The 16299-nt window shown below is 42.8% G+C and overlaps 1 protein-coding gene across 1 annotated transcript in view; it reads left to right on the top strand.

Annotated features, from left to right (window-relative positions):
* Positions 1 to 16299, top strand: part of LOC144683390 (guanine nucleotide-binding protein G(t) subunit alpha-2) — a 46231-nt gene that overhangs the window by 17135 nt on the left and 12797 nt on the right. The window contains exons 2-6 of the mRNA XM_078546349.1: positions 5595 to 5637; positions 7465 to 7606; positions 8617 to 8774; positions 12411 to 12539; positions 14789 to 14918. Of these exons, the coding sequence (XP_078402475.1) occupies positions 5595 to 5637; positions 7465 to 7606; positions 8617 to 8774; positions 12411 to 12539; positions 14789 to 14918 (602 nt within the window). The remainder of the gene's footprint in view (positions 1 to 5594; positions 5638 to 7464; positions 7607 to 8616; positions 8775 to 12410; positions 12540 to 14788; positions 14919 to 16299) is intronic.

Here is a 16299-nt window from a genome sequence, read left to right as displayed (position 1 = left end):
AAATGGGATAAATAGGGGAACAAATTAATAATGTAACACTCACTTATTGGGGTGGGAGGTGATTTACAAAGAGCCAAAACACCAGTATGGACCAAGTGGTCTGTTTGAATGCTTTACACTCTGTGTAATTCTCTGCAACACAGAAATATAAAAGAGCCCAAAGTTACAAAAATTCCAGGGGTTCTTTCCACCCTCACCAAGAGAACTCAAGGGCCAGAATTCTTACCTCGATGGGCAGGCGGGCCCCACCGGCTCGGCGGAGGGCAGGCAGCCGAACTCCGCCTCCGAAACGGGGCCCGCCTCCATTTTGAGTGGGCGGGCCAATTAAGGCCCTGCCCAGCGGCCTTCCCAACGGGAAGCATTATGCGCCTCCTGTGCGAGGGTGGGTGGGGTGGGGGTGGGGGGGGGGTGGGTAGAGGGAATCCCCAACTGTCAAAGTGCGCTCTTTCGCGCATGCACACTGCTCCCTGAGACTAATTGCTGTCTCAGGTAGATCACTGACAGTGTAAAAAACATTAAAAATAGAAAAATATAAAAATTATTAACACGTCCCCCTCATATGACAATGTCACGCGAGATGGGACATGTTAATAAAAAGGACATAAACTTTATTAAACTTTTTTAAAACGGACATGAAACCTCATCCCGCCAGTGGAGCTCCTGGCCTGTCCGCCAACCTTAAGGTTGGACGGGCAGGGTCTTTAATGATCTTAATTAACCTGTTTTTTGGCCATTGACAGGTTGGTGGGCAGACAGCTGATTTCGCTGTCCACCCACTTTCCTAATGATTTAAATGGACTGGGATGACATCAGGGGTTCCTCCCAACATCATCCCGCGTCATTTTCCCCTCGGTGAGCAGGCCCCGCCCCCAAATCGCTGACAGGAAAATTCTGGCCAAGGTTTCAAACCATGTGGTCGAGGCAGAGCTGAAAGATAAATCAGCCTTTAATGCACAAAAACTAGAAAACATTCATTTATTGACTGAAAAGCACAAAACTCTCAATGAATATTTACAGAAAAACAGCAAGTTAGAAACAGCTCTCATCAAACAGCACCTTAATGCAGCCCTAATGATGATATAGTTCAATAATCATTAGGTTTTCTGCCACTCCACTTTACCACTGAAAAGTAAGCTAAAGTTTACTCTCATCCTTGTTTTCAATCCCTCCATGACCTCACCCCTCCATATTTCTGTTATCTCCTCCAGCCCAACAACCCTCTGGAATATCTGCGCATATCCAATTCTGGCCACTTGAACATCCCGATTTTAAATCACTCAATCGCTGCCAAGACCCTGGGCTCTGGAATTTCCTTACTAAAGCTCTCTACCTCTCTACTTTGCTTTGCTCCTTTAAGATGTTCCATTAGAACCTACCCCTATGTGTCCTAAGATCGCCAACAAAAGTAAAATACGACAGAAAGTGCTGGAAAGTCTGAAGAAGAGTCATATTCGGCTGGAAACATTAACTCTGTTTCTCTCTGTTAGACCTGTTGAGTATCTCCAGCACTTGTGATGTTTATCTCCTTCTGTGGCTTGGTGGCAAGTTTTGCTTTATAATGCTCCAGTGAAGCACCTTGGAGCATTTTACTACATTAACATTTACTATGTAAATACAAGCAGGCGTGCTGTGGTTCCAGGTAGCAGCCGCCTCCCATCAACCAGCCACCTCATGACGCTAACTGGATCCCTCTCCGCAGATGTTGTCGGACCTGCTGAGTTTTTCCAGCTATTTTTGTTTTTGTTTCAGATTTCCAGCATCTGCAGTATTTTGCCTTTAACTTCATGACAGCAGCTAGTTAATCATGAGAGATTTAAAATATGCCAAGATAGGGTTTTTGTGCAGGCTGAGAGTTAGGAACGATTTTTGTGCGGTAAACCCATGGACTTAGACTGTCCAAGCTCATGTTTCAAAGAACACTTACTGCTGGCAGATAGAAGGACACTCTCCACTTATTCATCCAGGTTGGATTTTAACCAAAGGAGCTTTGGCAATGTCAACATCGGACTCGCGGTTCCATCCGGTTTTCCATCTCAGAAATGGTTTCATCTGCATTATTCTGCAAAGAAATGGATGGCCACGCTGATGACATATGGAAACCATGGAAACAAAAGCGTTTTTAGCATTTTTTTTCAAATGAGCAACATGATCCTAAAGGTCAGGAGAAACACCACAAGATTATTTTTCCTTTGGTAGTATCTAATCTGTGAATGGGACTATGTGGCCAGAATAGATATTCTTCGGAACATCTACGGCAAGTAAAATATTTGTTTCCTCATGTGTCAACTTTTGTTAAATTGTCACAATTTATAATCTTTTTAACCAGGCTCCCTGAAAACCCCTATTCTTCTTCAGCGTTTTCCCATTCGTGAAATTGAGCAATACCACATCTGAATTGGAGCCAATCTTCGTTCTCTGTCCCCTTTCCCCTCCCCTTGCCATCTCCACCTTCTAATTTTCCATGGGTTCCTCATAATCGGCCTTTAACAGGCTTTCAACAATGAAAGCACTGGGGGGGTGGCTTGCTAATTCCTATGAACTCTACTTGGGGTAGTGGCACAGATAATCCAAACATTTTTAACCTGTGATTCCAACACACAGACTGGCCCGAAGGGGTTTTTTATTCCAATCGCATCAAATCTTCTTGAACATTAATGGAAAAGCTTAACTTAGAGGAACAAACTATTTATAATGGATATTCACGGCCAATGCTCCGGATTCCAGGATACTGTTGAGAGCTTAACTCTTGATCTCTAATCAGCCAGATAGCAGAGTTCAATTGGTGCAGCTCCCGTTGCTAATTTCCTGTGACCATGTGAACTCAAGTTACCATGTCTCACAGACACGAAGGGGGTCTTCCTCTTTTTGTGCCCTCTCGAGCTCAGGGGTACTGTCCGAGTTGTGTGCCCAGCTCTCTAGTGGTTGCTTGCTCACTCTGCTGCTGCTTCCTGGCTCTGTCACCATCATCAGAGGCCTTGGCCTGCTCTATTCATGGCCTTGGCTCCTCAACACTATGACTCCCCACTCTCGAACTTCTGCTGCTGCCCTTCTCTCTCTATCTTCGCGAGGCGCCTGGTCCTTCCTTCTTCAGCCCACACCCCGAGCTCCAGACTCCACCTCCCCCTTCTTCAGCCTGCACTCTGGGCTCAGGCTCCACCCCCAGCTTTGCCTCTTGTCCTCAGGGGAGACCCCAGGGCCCACCTAATCCCTTGCCTGGCATCCTCCCAGGCCGACGGACCTCCACTGGCAGAGATCTAGTGCCCTGCAGGGAATGCCCCACAGTCGGCGGGGCCCAGCATCTGGCCCCAATCCGAAATCGGGACACTGAGGGCCCACTCACCTCCCCCACTACACACTCTGAGTAAAGAGGTTTTTAATAACAATTTTAGATTTTTTTTGCTAATTCAAAACTTATACCCTCTGCTGCTCCTTACCTAGTTTAGTTTTAAGTAATTTTCTGGCTTTATTTATACCGGTATCATTTACGTGGATGGTCCAGCCATTTATTTAATTGCTACTTGTGGGATCTTGCTGTGCACCACTTGGCTGCTGCATTTTCTATATTACAGCAGTGACCACGCTTCAAAAAAGTACTTCCCGAAATGCCTTACAGCCAATGATGTCCTGAATTTGTCAAAGGCTCGATATGAATTCCAGTCTTTTTTTCTGCAGCATTTAATATTTTTATATCCCAAGGACCAACAACAGTCTATATTTATAGGAGTTTTTTTACTAGTAAAACATCCCAAAATGCTTCACAGAAGTGGAATTTGACACTGAACCACAGGAGGTCAAGGCGGGAGAAGATGTAGGTTTTAAGGAGAATCTTAAAGGAGGGGAGAGATGTAGCGAGGTGATGAAATGTAGGTGGGGGGGGAGTTCCAGAACTTGGGGCCTAGACAGCTGAAGGCACGACCACCAACGTTGGAGCGATGCAAACAATGCCCTGATTGGAGGAGTGCAGAGATCTCCGAGGGCTGTAGGACAGGAGACGATTACAGAGATAAGGAGAGACAAGACCAAGGAGGGATATGATAACAAGGATGTGCAAAGGCAGGCTCTTTGTCTCTAGCTTTGCTAAATAGGGGTGCAGAAATTCCTTCAGTTCTTTCTCTTCCATTTTTAACATGTGTTATTCTTATTTTCTTCCATCACAGGGAAACAGTTTTCATATTTAATGTTTTTTTCTTTAAATTCTGAATCGTTTCATTGTTTGTCAAGGTTAAAAGGACATCTCAGTAATCCATGTAGCTAGATCAGTTTGTATAGAGCATTAGCTACTTCTCCCTTTGAGCAACAAATGATGCTATTGTGATCAGACCTAAGCCCTTCAAACCAATCCAGCTTTCATTGCTGAACTTTTAAAACACTGGTTGGAACGAGTACTTGGGGTCATATGTGCATACATAAAAGAAAGGGTAACCAGAGAGCAACTGGCCCATTAATTTCACCTTGTCATGGTGTAGCTTCCGCACAGCATCATCCTCTTGCCCCTGCCACCATATCCGTGTCCACCCCCGTGCAGCCAAGCAATCTCCTGGGAGAGGCAAATGAACAGTGGTAGTGATAGCGATTGGAATTCCCTCTAATCAAAGCACCCAGGGTCAATATCAAGCAATTCAGATACAGCATAGCCAGACCTAGAGTAAAATTCCCTCCACTGTCCCTCGACAATGTGCCTCAGCCCTAACCTCAAAGTAGTGTGAGGAACATTCTTTGTTCCAGTCATACTCGGGTCCCCTCCCTCATGTCTTTCTCTGGCACATTGATAGCAGCGTTGGTGCTACTTCCTGGTGTTTCCAGTGTTTTGCTTTTGTACCAGGTGAGCGTCTTTATCTGCATCAGTGTGACTGCCCTCTTTCACGTTCCCCACTTCATCCATCCTGAGGCTGGAGTTAGGCCACCAGCCACCCTGGTACCTGAGTCAGCTTGCCAATTAAAGAGAAAATTAAACCTATAGTTTCATGCTGCAGGAGTAGGTCCAGCAAGATCTGAACTAACACTAATTAAACTCCGCTTCTGTTTCTGATATAGTTGTGTCGGCATCACAGAGTAATATCCACCAACATTTTTTTTGGGTAGCGCTAGCTAAACCAGGCATGACTTGCTGAGACGGTAGTCCTGGATAATGAAAACTTACAAATAGAAATAGTCTAAAGATGGGTCTTGAAGGTTTCCAGTGATGGGGCTGTGACTATTTCCTTTGGCAGCTCGTTCCACTGTGGGAAGAAAGATGGTTGATGCACTGTCTTGGTAATTTGTGTGGATGGCTACCTTGAGTTTTGTCAATGCTGGAGGACATCAGGTGCTTGTTTCTGTCAATTCCCTATAGTCCACTCCATGTTTTACAGAATACGGTCAGTCTATTCATTTCACTTCATCTCCTGCTGGACGATTGTAGCAAATGAGCTTCACCACGTTTTTGAGGGCTGGGTCCAGAGGCGAATGGTCAGCGCAAAACCCACTGCACCAACCAGGTCCCCATCTCTGACTTCTCTTTATGCTCATATACTCTATGTGGAGTCTATACACCCTCCCTACGGTACACTGTACGTCCTCTTTTTGTGGTAACTGTTGTTTTTTCAATGTTTCAGGTGCTGGTGAATCAGGAAAAAGCACCATCGTCAAACAAATGAAGTAAGTTTTGATTTCTCCTGCATTTTCCTTTTATTTAAAGGAGATGCAAAAGTTTAATCACTTCACTGATGTGATCCCATTAATCATACAATGGAATTTCAGTGTTAAAATAACTCTGGTATTCCAGGCACACATACACATGTGCCATTCATTGCCACTTGCTGCAGTCACAACATCCCAACTACACTACCAACACATTGGCATTTTCAGATCGAGCTGTAATTGCACGTTTCCTCCCACATGTACAAAACTCGGATCATCAGTTCACACTTACAGACTGTCCCATGCAGCTCGGTCTCACTGAGATTTAACCATTAACTATAGATAAAGCAGAACAGACCCACCTTCAGTTAACCACGTTATACATGAAACATCGCTGTAAACAGAAACATTTTCATCCCAAGATATATCTTAGTACATACATACAATAACCTGGCAGTGGTAGAATGAACATACATTTAATAGTTTCCTTGAGGTGAAAATAAGTTATGGGAAAGCTGCTGCTTCCAGACGAATTGTGATCGGTGTTAAATTAGTTTGAAATGTTATATTTGAAACTATGCTGATTTGCATATCTTCTTCATTTCCTGGGCTAGGTATTTTTTTTTCCATTCATTGGATGTGGGCACCACTGGCTAAAGCCATTTGACATTTGAGTGTCATTGCTGTGGGTCTGCAGTCACATGTAGATCAGACCAGGGGATTTCCTTCCCTAAACTAAAGGACATTAGCGAACCTGACCGGTTTCGTGGTCCAGGTTTTTATTGAATTTAAATTTCATCATCTGCTGCAGTGGGATTCGAACCTGGGTCTCTAGACTACTAGTCCAGCGACAATACCACTGCACCGCCACCTCTTCGAGCAGATTCCCAGTCTCAACGTAGGAAAGGCCGTTGAACATGTTGTGTTCTTGCTTGAACTCCCACAGTCAGAAAGTTATCCTCAGTCACTCCTTTTGATATTGTATGAAAGAAAGCACAAATTCTGACTGTACCTTTCCAATAAGATAACCTTTAAAGGGTATCTTTACAAAAGAAATAAAGAACTGGTACAAAAAAAAATAAAGCTGTAGTCAATATAGAAAAAAACAAATTTCTCGTTTGAGAATATTTTCTCTCTCTCTCCCCAACACTAAGAAGTCTGCCAGGGTGTCCAGTCAGGTTCAGCTTACCTGTAGAGAACTCAGTACTACTTGTTGATGGGAAGAATAAAGTTCACTGTATTTATAAACATAAGCGTGGAGTTTCTGCTTGGGTCGCATTGTTATTTTTTTGGTGCAATTTGCTCGATATTGATACAATCAGAGAAAAGGATCATGGAGTTTTGAGTGGAAATTGCGTTTAAATAAAAATCAAGTTTCTTTTGAGCCAGTTTTCAACACGCTGAATTAAAAGCCCTGCCGAGGGAGATGGGGATAGGGCAAGAAAGTGGAGCTGAGGTGGAAGGTCAGCCATGATCTCATTGGATAGTAGAGCAGGCTCAAAGGCCTACCCCTGCTCTTCATTCTATGATCTTATAAGCCTAGAGGGGACAAAAGAAGCAGGCTGGCAGCAAGGACACTCCTTGTGCAGGCCAACACAACGTTCCAATGGAAGCCCCCCCCACAACAGGCACTATTATCTCCATCATTGCTCAAACACACCTTGTTACATATTGCCCGTGGAACAGCAATGATAGTATTGCTGAGAACGCCAATGTACAGAACCCTCTGACCAATCAGAGCTCATCAGAACAGAAATTTAGAGAGTGGAGAGTATAAAACATGAAGTTATAAAACAACCAAATCTTTATTCAGTAATTCACAGAGCATGTTGACTTTTCTTGTAGAATCATCCATCAAAATGGTTATTCAAGGGAAGAATGTTTAGCCTTTATAGCCATCATCAATGGCAACATTCTTCAGTCTATCCTGGCTGTTGTTCGAGCCATGTCCACTATTGGAATCGATTACGGAGATTCAGCAAATGTGGTGAGAACATATCCTGGTTAAAATATTTTATAGAGGGAGATCCCTTAAGGCTACAAATGCTCTATGTCTTGATGAAAGTGGGCAAGAATAGCCCATTATTTTTAACAGCACATAGCATTTGGCAAAAGTATAGAAGTATTTAAAGATGCTATATAAATGCAGGTTGTTGCTGTTGTTGTGGAAATAGGGCATGAAGAAACGCAGTTGAACATTTTGCGCTCTTGCCTAAACTCCCACAGTCATTTTCCCTCAGTCACTCCTTATGATATCGTATGAAAGAAAACACAAGTTCTTACTGTACCTTCCCAATAAGGAATCTTATCTGAAAATCTTAGTATTCTACACAAAGAGTTTCAGTTTCCATGGATGCTAGGATTCCTAGATGACAATGGTACTTTAAATCAATATCCGACTTTCTAAAGCAGAATGGGGTCAAAGTACAAGTGATCCCAATAAACCAATAGTGATAATTCATGTCACAACATTCTTAACATGTTGAGACATATTTTACATTCACATTAACTGGTCCTACCTATAAGCAATTACAAAGAGTCGAGAACTATTTACCTGTCATTAAGCTGTACAAAGACCTTGAGGGCCGTATTTTCAGCTCATGATGTCATGTGAGGACATTGTTTCGTCGCCAGTGTGCCATGCCGCTAGGCCTCTCCACTTGCTTCACTGTTGGACCTACACTGCAGCTGAGAGACCAAGTTCCCACTGCAGCCTATGGAAAAGGTAGTGTTATACCTTTTCATGCGGTCAGCGACAAATGCCTACACTATGACGCTGACCATAAGATCTGGGCCCCTTTAGACTGTTGGACAGTTCATGTTTGCTTAACTGAAAGACAATACATTCATTCATACATAGTTAATGACTTCCGGTTAGAAAACATTTTCATACAGCAAATGGCCCTTACTCATTTGGTCAGAGTTGGGAATGATATAATGATGGACTATACTCTGCAAATTTCCTAACTCCTGTTTTCCTCTCATTTATGTTACTAGGATGCTGGGAGACAGCTGTTTAATCTTGCGGATTCCATTGAAGAGGGGACCATGCCCAAGGAGCTGGGGGACATTGTGAAGAAGCTGTGGACTGACTCAGGAATTCAGGCCTGCTTTGAAAGGGCAGCGGAGTATCAGCTCAATGACTCGGCCTCCTAGTATGTTCAGTCTTGCAAACAACTATAGGCGAGAAAATATTGCTGGCAATATGGATGGATGCGCTTCTGTATCTGTTACTTTAGTGAAGGGATTAACCTGTATGGTTTAAAATGATTAATGCCACTATTAAAATAGTGGACAGAGAAATATCTACCTAACATATTGTTTGCACCCATGAATCTCACCTGTGATGTCTAATCTGTTGTCGTGGAATGAAAATTGAATGAAAAGTCACCTTTCATGAAGAATTCCTATCTTCTTTTCCCCATTATAGTGTTGTTTTGTGCCATACGAGACCATTACTTTTTTTGTAACAGTTTATTACAAACAGACTGAGAGCTGTGTTCTCATCAGGGAGAAGTTGATGATGCATTATTCTACTGCTGTTACTGGAATGGTCAATAGCACGTACCCCACCCATACACATACAAAATCAGTGTTGCTTTCCCATTCTATGAACAGCCAATACTTTAACACAGTAAGATTTTTAAAATTTAATTCTTGACAAGGTCAGTATTTGTGGGCAATTGTCCCTAACTGCCCATGAACTAAATAGCTTACTAGGCCATTTCAGAGTCAACCACATTGCTGTGGGTCTTGAGTCACACGTGGGCCAGACCAGGTAAGGACAGCAGATTTTCTGAGTGAACCAGGTGGGTTTATTTCAACAACTGATGACAGTTTCTTAGTCATCATTACTGAGACTAGCTTACAACTCCACCACCTGCCATAGTGGGACTTGAACCCCAAGACCCCAGGGCATCTATATTACCAGTTCAGTAACAATACCATTATGCCACTGTGTCCCCTCTGAGATGTGTCAATTGTGCTCTATTGCAAGGTAAAGAGTCCTCTCTTTTAAACCAACGCAATTGGTTGGGAAAACAAAGCTTGTCCTACCTATGGCAAGTAGATTGGAATGACAGGGTGGTGTGGGATAGATTGAATTTCATCCTCATTGGGTCATTTTGATGAACCATCTACCCACACACCATCTCTACATTTACATTCAAAGTGTGAGCAACAAAAATCACTCCAGAGGTGTGACAGATAAATGAGAAGTAATTGCCATTCATCACTTAATAAATGATTGGGACTGTTTTGGAAATTCTTTCCAGACTGAGCTTTTTCCCTTAATGGCAGGAAGTCATTGAATAGGTCACTGATTGCAATGACTTTTTAATGTTAGTTGAGTTGGACGCGTGTATAGCAACGCCTCACCTCATCGCAGTTTAGCGATGTGCTTACATGTGCACTCAGGCATCATTTATTTAAACCAGTGAACCCAAATGCACAGCACCCAAAGGATGATGCTGTGAATATATAATGCTTAGTTGAGCGTGGATTGTATAAACATGGTTTCACAGTGGAATCTATGTGGTTTCCTTTTTATACTCTTGACAGTGCTGAGGATGTTGACATATCAGTCTAGGAAGTAGACTGCAAGTTGACACTATTTTGCTCAATATGTTTTTTTTTCCTTGTAAACTTATCACTTTCTAACAAAATAATGCCTTTATGTTGGAAAACTCCTTGTTTAAGTGGAATGATTCCCAGTAAATTCAAACGGTAGAAACTGATGTCTTCTGTTTCTAAGGCCTGTTGCCAAGTTTAACCATGACCTCAGAAGTTTGAAGGATATGACCTTTTATGAACTAGAAAAGGGCTTTATGCACAAGCACACCTGACCGTTTTTTGTCAAACAGACCCATTATCCACCTCCTCCGCGTATTCCTCAATCCCTCCTCTCTCCCTAAATATATCTGGTTATTCTTGGACATGGTTAAAATGGCTCCTATAATTGCCTGCCTCGGTAACTAATTTCACAACTATCTTGCACTCTGAAAACATTCTGTTTGACTTCCTTATTTTAACTTAAGTCCTCTGGTAGTGGAAGCTTTCACCATAGTCAACAATTTAAGTTAATTTTGTTAATTCACTTCATAATTTTGAAAATGTTCAATTTTTACTTTGAAACATCCTCCCTGGAGCTCAACTAATCGTACTATTCCCCAATACTTATGTTCCTTATATCTGGAATCATCTTATTGCAATGATGCACTTCACATGAAATCCTTATTTTAAACTACTTCCTTAATTTTCAAGAACTCATCTTAACAGTTCATTCAAATGCCAAAAGTAATCTTGTTAAACTTTGGAAAGATATTTAGCTATCAATTCCCAATGCAATGGTTTCTTTGCATTTCCGTGCTGTGGGAAAATCCATTCTGTCAGAAACTTAAACTAGACTATTCTACATTAAGAAATAACTCGCATTTCTATTGTACCTTTCATAACCTTAATATATCCCTGGTTCACCTAATGTCCTGTAGGGAAGGAAACCTGCCATCCTTACCTAGCCTGGCCTACACGTGACTCCTGACCCACAGCAATGTCATTGACTTTTAACTGACTTCTGAAATTACCTAGCAAGCCATTCAAGGACAATTAGGGATGGGCAACAAATGCTAACCTTGCCAGCAACATCCACATTATTTAATAGGAGATATCCATTTATATATACACAGGTATCCACAACTGTCTTATTAAACTATAGTTTAAATACCAAATACCAGTTTCCACTTCAAAAATAAAAATACCTGGAAAAACTCAGCAGGTCTGACAGCATCTGCGGAGAGGAACACAGTTAACGTTTCGAGTCCGTATGACTCTTCAACAGTTTCCACTTCTTTGCTTCTGGATCCTTTCCCTATCCAGAAGCAAAAAACCCCCTTACTGGGGAGTGGGGGGAACCCAACCCCAACTCTTAGTACAGGCTTCAATGAGCTTCACCTGCTCTCAGTTCACTCTGAAGTTTGTCCTGGTTTACTCTTAAAGGGACCTGCATTTCTAACATTGTCACACATCCCATGAAAGAATAAAGAGAAAAGAAGCCCCAAAGTGCATTATAGTCAACTAAGTACTTATGGAAACATAGTCACTGTTGTGATACAGGGAAATGTTGCAGCCAATCTGCGCACAGCAAGGTTCCAGAAACAGCAGTGTAAAATAAGTGACCAAATAATCTTTTTTGCTGTTGCTCATTGAAGAATAAATATCGGCCAGGACACCAGTAAAACACCCATTCTTTTATTAAAATAGTATCAGGGGATATTTTACATCCACCTGAAAGGATAGACACGCACTCAATTTAACTTCTCATTGAAAAGATGGCACTTCTGACAATGCAGCACTCCCTCAGTACAATACTGGCGTGTCAGCCTCCATTAGGTGCTCAAGCCATTGGAGCGCAGTTAAACCTACAACTTTCTGATTCAGGAGTAAGAACGCTGCCACTGAGCTGTAGCTGACATCTAAGCATCAAGGTAGTACCTACACAAAGTGACGCAGAGGCATGAGCGGTAGAGGTGCAAGACAATATGACCAATTCTTCTGTTCGTTACGCCCTGTGTCTGTCAGTTCACAGGGAATAATGTGTTGGGAAAAAGGGCAGACATCTGTAACACTGAGACCCCATCACATTTGAAGATGAAGAGCTTTTCTGGACAGATTGTGCATCAGTTTTTGGGTTTCAGACTTAGGAGTGGTATTATTTTAATGTTTGGTTTTAACTAAAGAATGATTAGATATTAATCAAGGATGTATAGAAATGTGATTTTTTTTCTCTCCATCAGCTACTTGGATAACCTGGACAGGATCACAGCTTCTGGCTACATTCCAAATGAGCAAGATGTCCTGAGGTCAAGGATTAAGACCACAGGTATCGTTGAAGAGCAATTCTCTTGCCAGGATCTGCACTTCAGGTAAACAGCGGCATGGTTTTAGAATAAAAGCAAAATACTGCGGGAGCTGGAAATCTGAAACAAAAACAAAAATTGCTGGAAAAGCTCAGCATGGTTTTAGAACTTAGTCTAAAGCTCCTGCATTGTGCATGCAGAGTGAGTTGTAGTTCCAGGGCCACCTAACATTGTTGTCAGAGTTTGGATGAATCCCAAGACTTAACGAGTAAACTGAGATCCTTGTGGAGTACGAGTTCTACAGTGTCCACTCCTTCAAGTCTTACTGCTTCTTACAAGGCACAGGTCAGGAGTGTGATGGAATACTCCCCACTTGCCTGGATGAGTGCAGCTCCAACAACACTCAAGAAGCTCGACCCCATCCAGAACAAAGCAGCCTGCTTTATTGGCACTCCATTCACTACCTTCAATTTTTACTCTCTTTACCCCCGAAGCACAGTAGCAGCAGTGTGTACCATCTACAAGATGCACTGCAGCAACTTACCAAGGCTCCTTCAACAGCACCTTCCAAGCCCACAACCTCTACCACCTAGAAGGACAAGGGCAGCAGATGCATGGGAACACCACCCCCTGCAAGTTCCCCTCCAGGTCACACACCATCCTGACTTGGAACTATATCGCCGTTCCTTCACTGTTGCTGGGTCAAAATCCTGATCTCCCTCCTTAATAGCTAACTGTGGCTGTACCTATGCCGCATGGGCTGCAGCGGTTCAAGATGGTGGCACACCACCACCTTCTCAAGGGCAATTAGGAATGGGCACTAAAAATACTGGCCTAGCCAATGACACCCACAATCCCATGAGAGAATTAAAAAAAATGCAGAGTTTAGTAACACACTCAGAAATTAAATTCACTTCCATTATTCGAATCCAAGTTAAATAGACTTCTGTGATTTCCTCTGAAACTTTGACTGCAAAGAAATTGCAGGTATACTTTATAAAATATCCCTTGGATGGTATTAACCTTAAGGTCTGTGGCATTTATGATGTGAATGTGTAGCTGTATGGGATGTACACTTTAAAAACAAATTATTCTCACCAAGATGAAGGATGTTAGCGCTGAGCTTTTGAACTTTATCCATTATGGGAAACCAGTGCCGACAGCAAGCATTCCCGTGTCAGTTGTATCACAACCAGAGCCAGAATAAAGCTCCCCCAACCCTTTGCCGTTGTTCTCCAAATGAGAAAAGCACTCCATGCACTCCTTTTTGTACTGACTATTCTATGGACCCTCTTGAGTGTGATTGTCAATTAGGATTGTATTAAGGACAAGCTGTGCATACTCATTAGGATAAAGATTGGCAATATAATTTCAAATAGGACCCTTATGACCAGCGTAAAATATATTTTTGGCATCAACTCGGGCTTCACCCGGTGCAGAGGGAAGGGAGGGGGAGGTGGGGGGTGGGGAGGGGGAGGTGGGGGGTGGGGTGGGGAGGGGAGGGGGAGGTGGGGGGTGGGGTGGGGAGGGGAGGTGGGGGGTGGGGTGGGGAGGGGAGGGGGAGGTGGGGGGAGGGGAGGGGGAGGTGGGGGGTGGGGAGGGGGAGGTGGGGGGTGGGGAGGGGGAGGTGGGGGGTGGGGAGGGAGGAGGACCTCCTCGTGAGCCTGCTCTTGGGTGTGGCCAAGTCAGCCACCAACAGGTCCAGGCAGCGGGCATTTGAGGGGGTCGTCCGACCCGATTGTCTATCCCTCTTACGCGGCTACGTTCGTAGCCAGGTGTCCGCCGGCACCATCGAGACCTCCCGTGTGCTCGGTGGGCACCGCGGGGACGGGGGGTGTTTTATCGACCCCTTTAATCAAGTTTTAACTTGATGTTTTTAAGTCTCCTTTAAGGTTTTAGTATCCTTTTTTGCAGGATCTCTTTTAGGGGCTGCTTTTTACTTTGTCCCTCGTTTTGTTAATTTAGTGTAATTGGTTTTAAATAAAAGAGTCGTCAATTTGGGCTGAGTTGAGGTCCAGGCTCCAAAGGTGAATGGCCAGCATCTGACCTACTATTGTACCCAGGGCCAAGGAGGTTCAAGGTTCAAGGAGGATGCTATCAAATGGGCCAAAGGCTTCCTTTTATATGAACCATTCAATTAAAGTAAATAAGCAGCTACTTTACCTGAAATAAAACTTTTTACTGGATAGTTTCAAAATGACACATATGAATGGCGTCTGTACCTTATAGGTACAGCACAATTTAATAGTGTCACTCTTTATTAGATTGGTAAAATACTAATGCAGCTAATATTCTCATTTTTGCTCTAACCTCAGAATGTTTGACGTTGGTGGACAGAGGTCAGAACGGAAGAAGTGGATCCACTGTTTTGAAGGAGTTACCTGCATTATTTTCTGTGGTGCCCTCAGTGCCTATGACATGGTGCTGGTTGAAGATGATGAAGTGGTATGTAACTCTAAACGTGCCTTCACAAAAATCAATCTTGTGTGATTGGAATACATTATTTTTGAAGGATTTAAAATCTCTCGTGTAGTGCCAGCAGCGATTCCAATAGTTTCAAATCCTCACTGGATAGAAAAAAAAAACTAAAAGTTTTAGGTGGACTAATGGGATAAAAGGGCTGGCACAGGTATGATGGGCCCAATGACCTCCTCCTCTACTATAAGATTCTAAAATTCTGATCCTATGAACTGATGACGGTATATAAAAGTACTAGAAGAGGGTATTTTTGGAAAGACATGCATTTTCTAAAGGACGTATTTGAGTGAGATAAAGTTCAGTGAGACCAAAGGACGTCATCACTGGATGTTAATTCATCGACGTCAATCCAGTTCAGGGCCTGAGCTTGTTACATTAACACATTTCTGCCTATGACTGAAATGGGACTAGTTTTAATTTCGTGCAATGTCAATAAATGGATATGTCACACGTTCATTTCAATGCAATGTCATTAAGTAACTATGTCTCAGGTACAACCAGTGCAGGAGCTGTGTCACTGTATTCGGGCTTCATTTGGAAGAACGTTGCTACTGTGACCAGAATGTTCCAGGATTGATTCAGAGCTTTGCTGCACCAGAGTTCCACTAATGAAATGTCATTCTGTTACTGTTCTAAATTTCTTAAGTGTGGGATGAATGTCAGTTTAAGGACACATGTACAAAGGGCAAATATCTCATTAAATGGGCCCTGGTGATTGCTGCGAGTTTATGATGAAAACTTACTACAATTAAATTCAACATAAAACTAAGCTTGGGGAATTTTCACTGGCAGTAATATGCATTCAGGTTTTCAGCATCTGCAGTGTTTTACCTTGGCAGTAATCTGTGATTGTGCTAGACATTGATTGCATATTAAATTGCAAATTAACATTCTATTAAAAGCTGGCCTTACATGTATTATTTAAATTTTGATTAAACATCAGTGGAAGATTTCATCTCAGCTTGCATCCTACGGTAATGAGGAGTGATGAGCATAATTAATTTTCTAGTGGATAGTGAAGCTCATGTCATGTGAGCTGGCTGAGACATGCTCAGAATTTCCTTCACTCACAACGCTGAAGCTCTCAACTTGGATCTCAATTTCCCAATAACCTGAGTAGAGAAACAGATGGGCAGTGGTGGTTACTAACCTGTATTCTGCTGCTCCAACCTGCACCTGATTGTTGTCTCAAAGTGCAAAATTTAAAAACTCCAGAATTTCAAAATTCCCATCCTTGTTTCCAAATCCCTTCGTGGCCTCACCTCTCCCTGTCTCCGTAATCTCTTCCAGCCTTACAAAACCTTCCCAGGTCCCTGCTCCCCTCTCACTCTGGCTTCTTGCACATCCT

Source organism: Cetorhinus maximus, chromosome 8 (assembly GCF_964194155.1).
Source record: "Cetorhinus maximus chromosome 8, sCetMax3.hap1.1, whole genome shotgun sequence".
Classification (NCBI taxonomy): Eukaryota; Metazoa; Chordata; class Chondrichthyes; order Lamniformes; family Cetorhinidae; genus Cetorhinus; species Cetorhinus maximus.
This window is presented reverse-complemented; position numbering and strand designations above follow the sequence as displayed.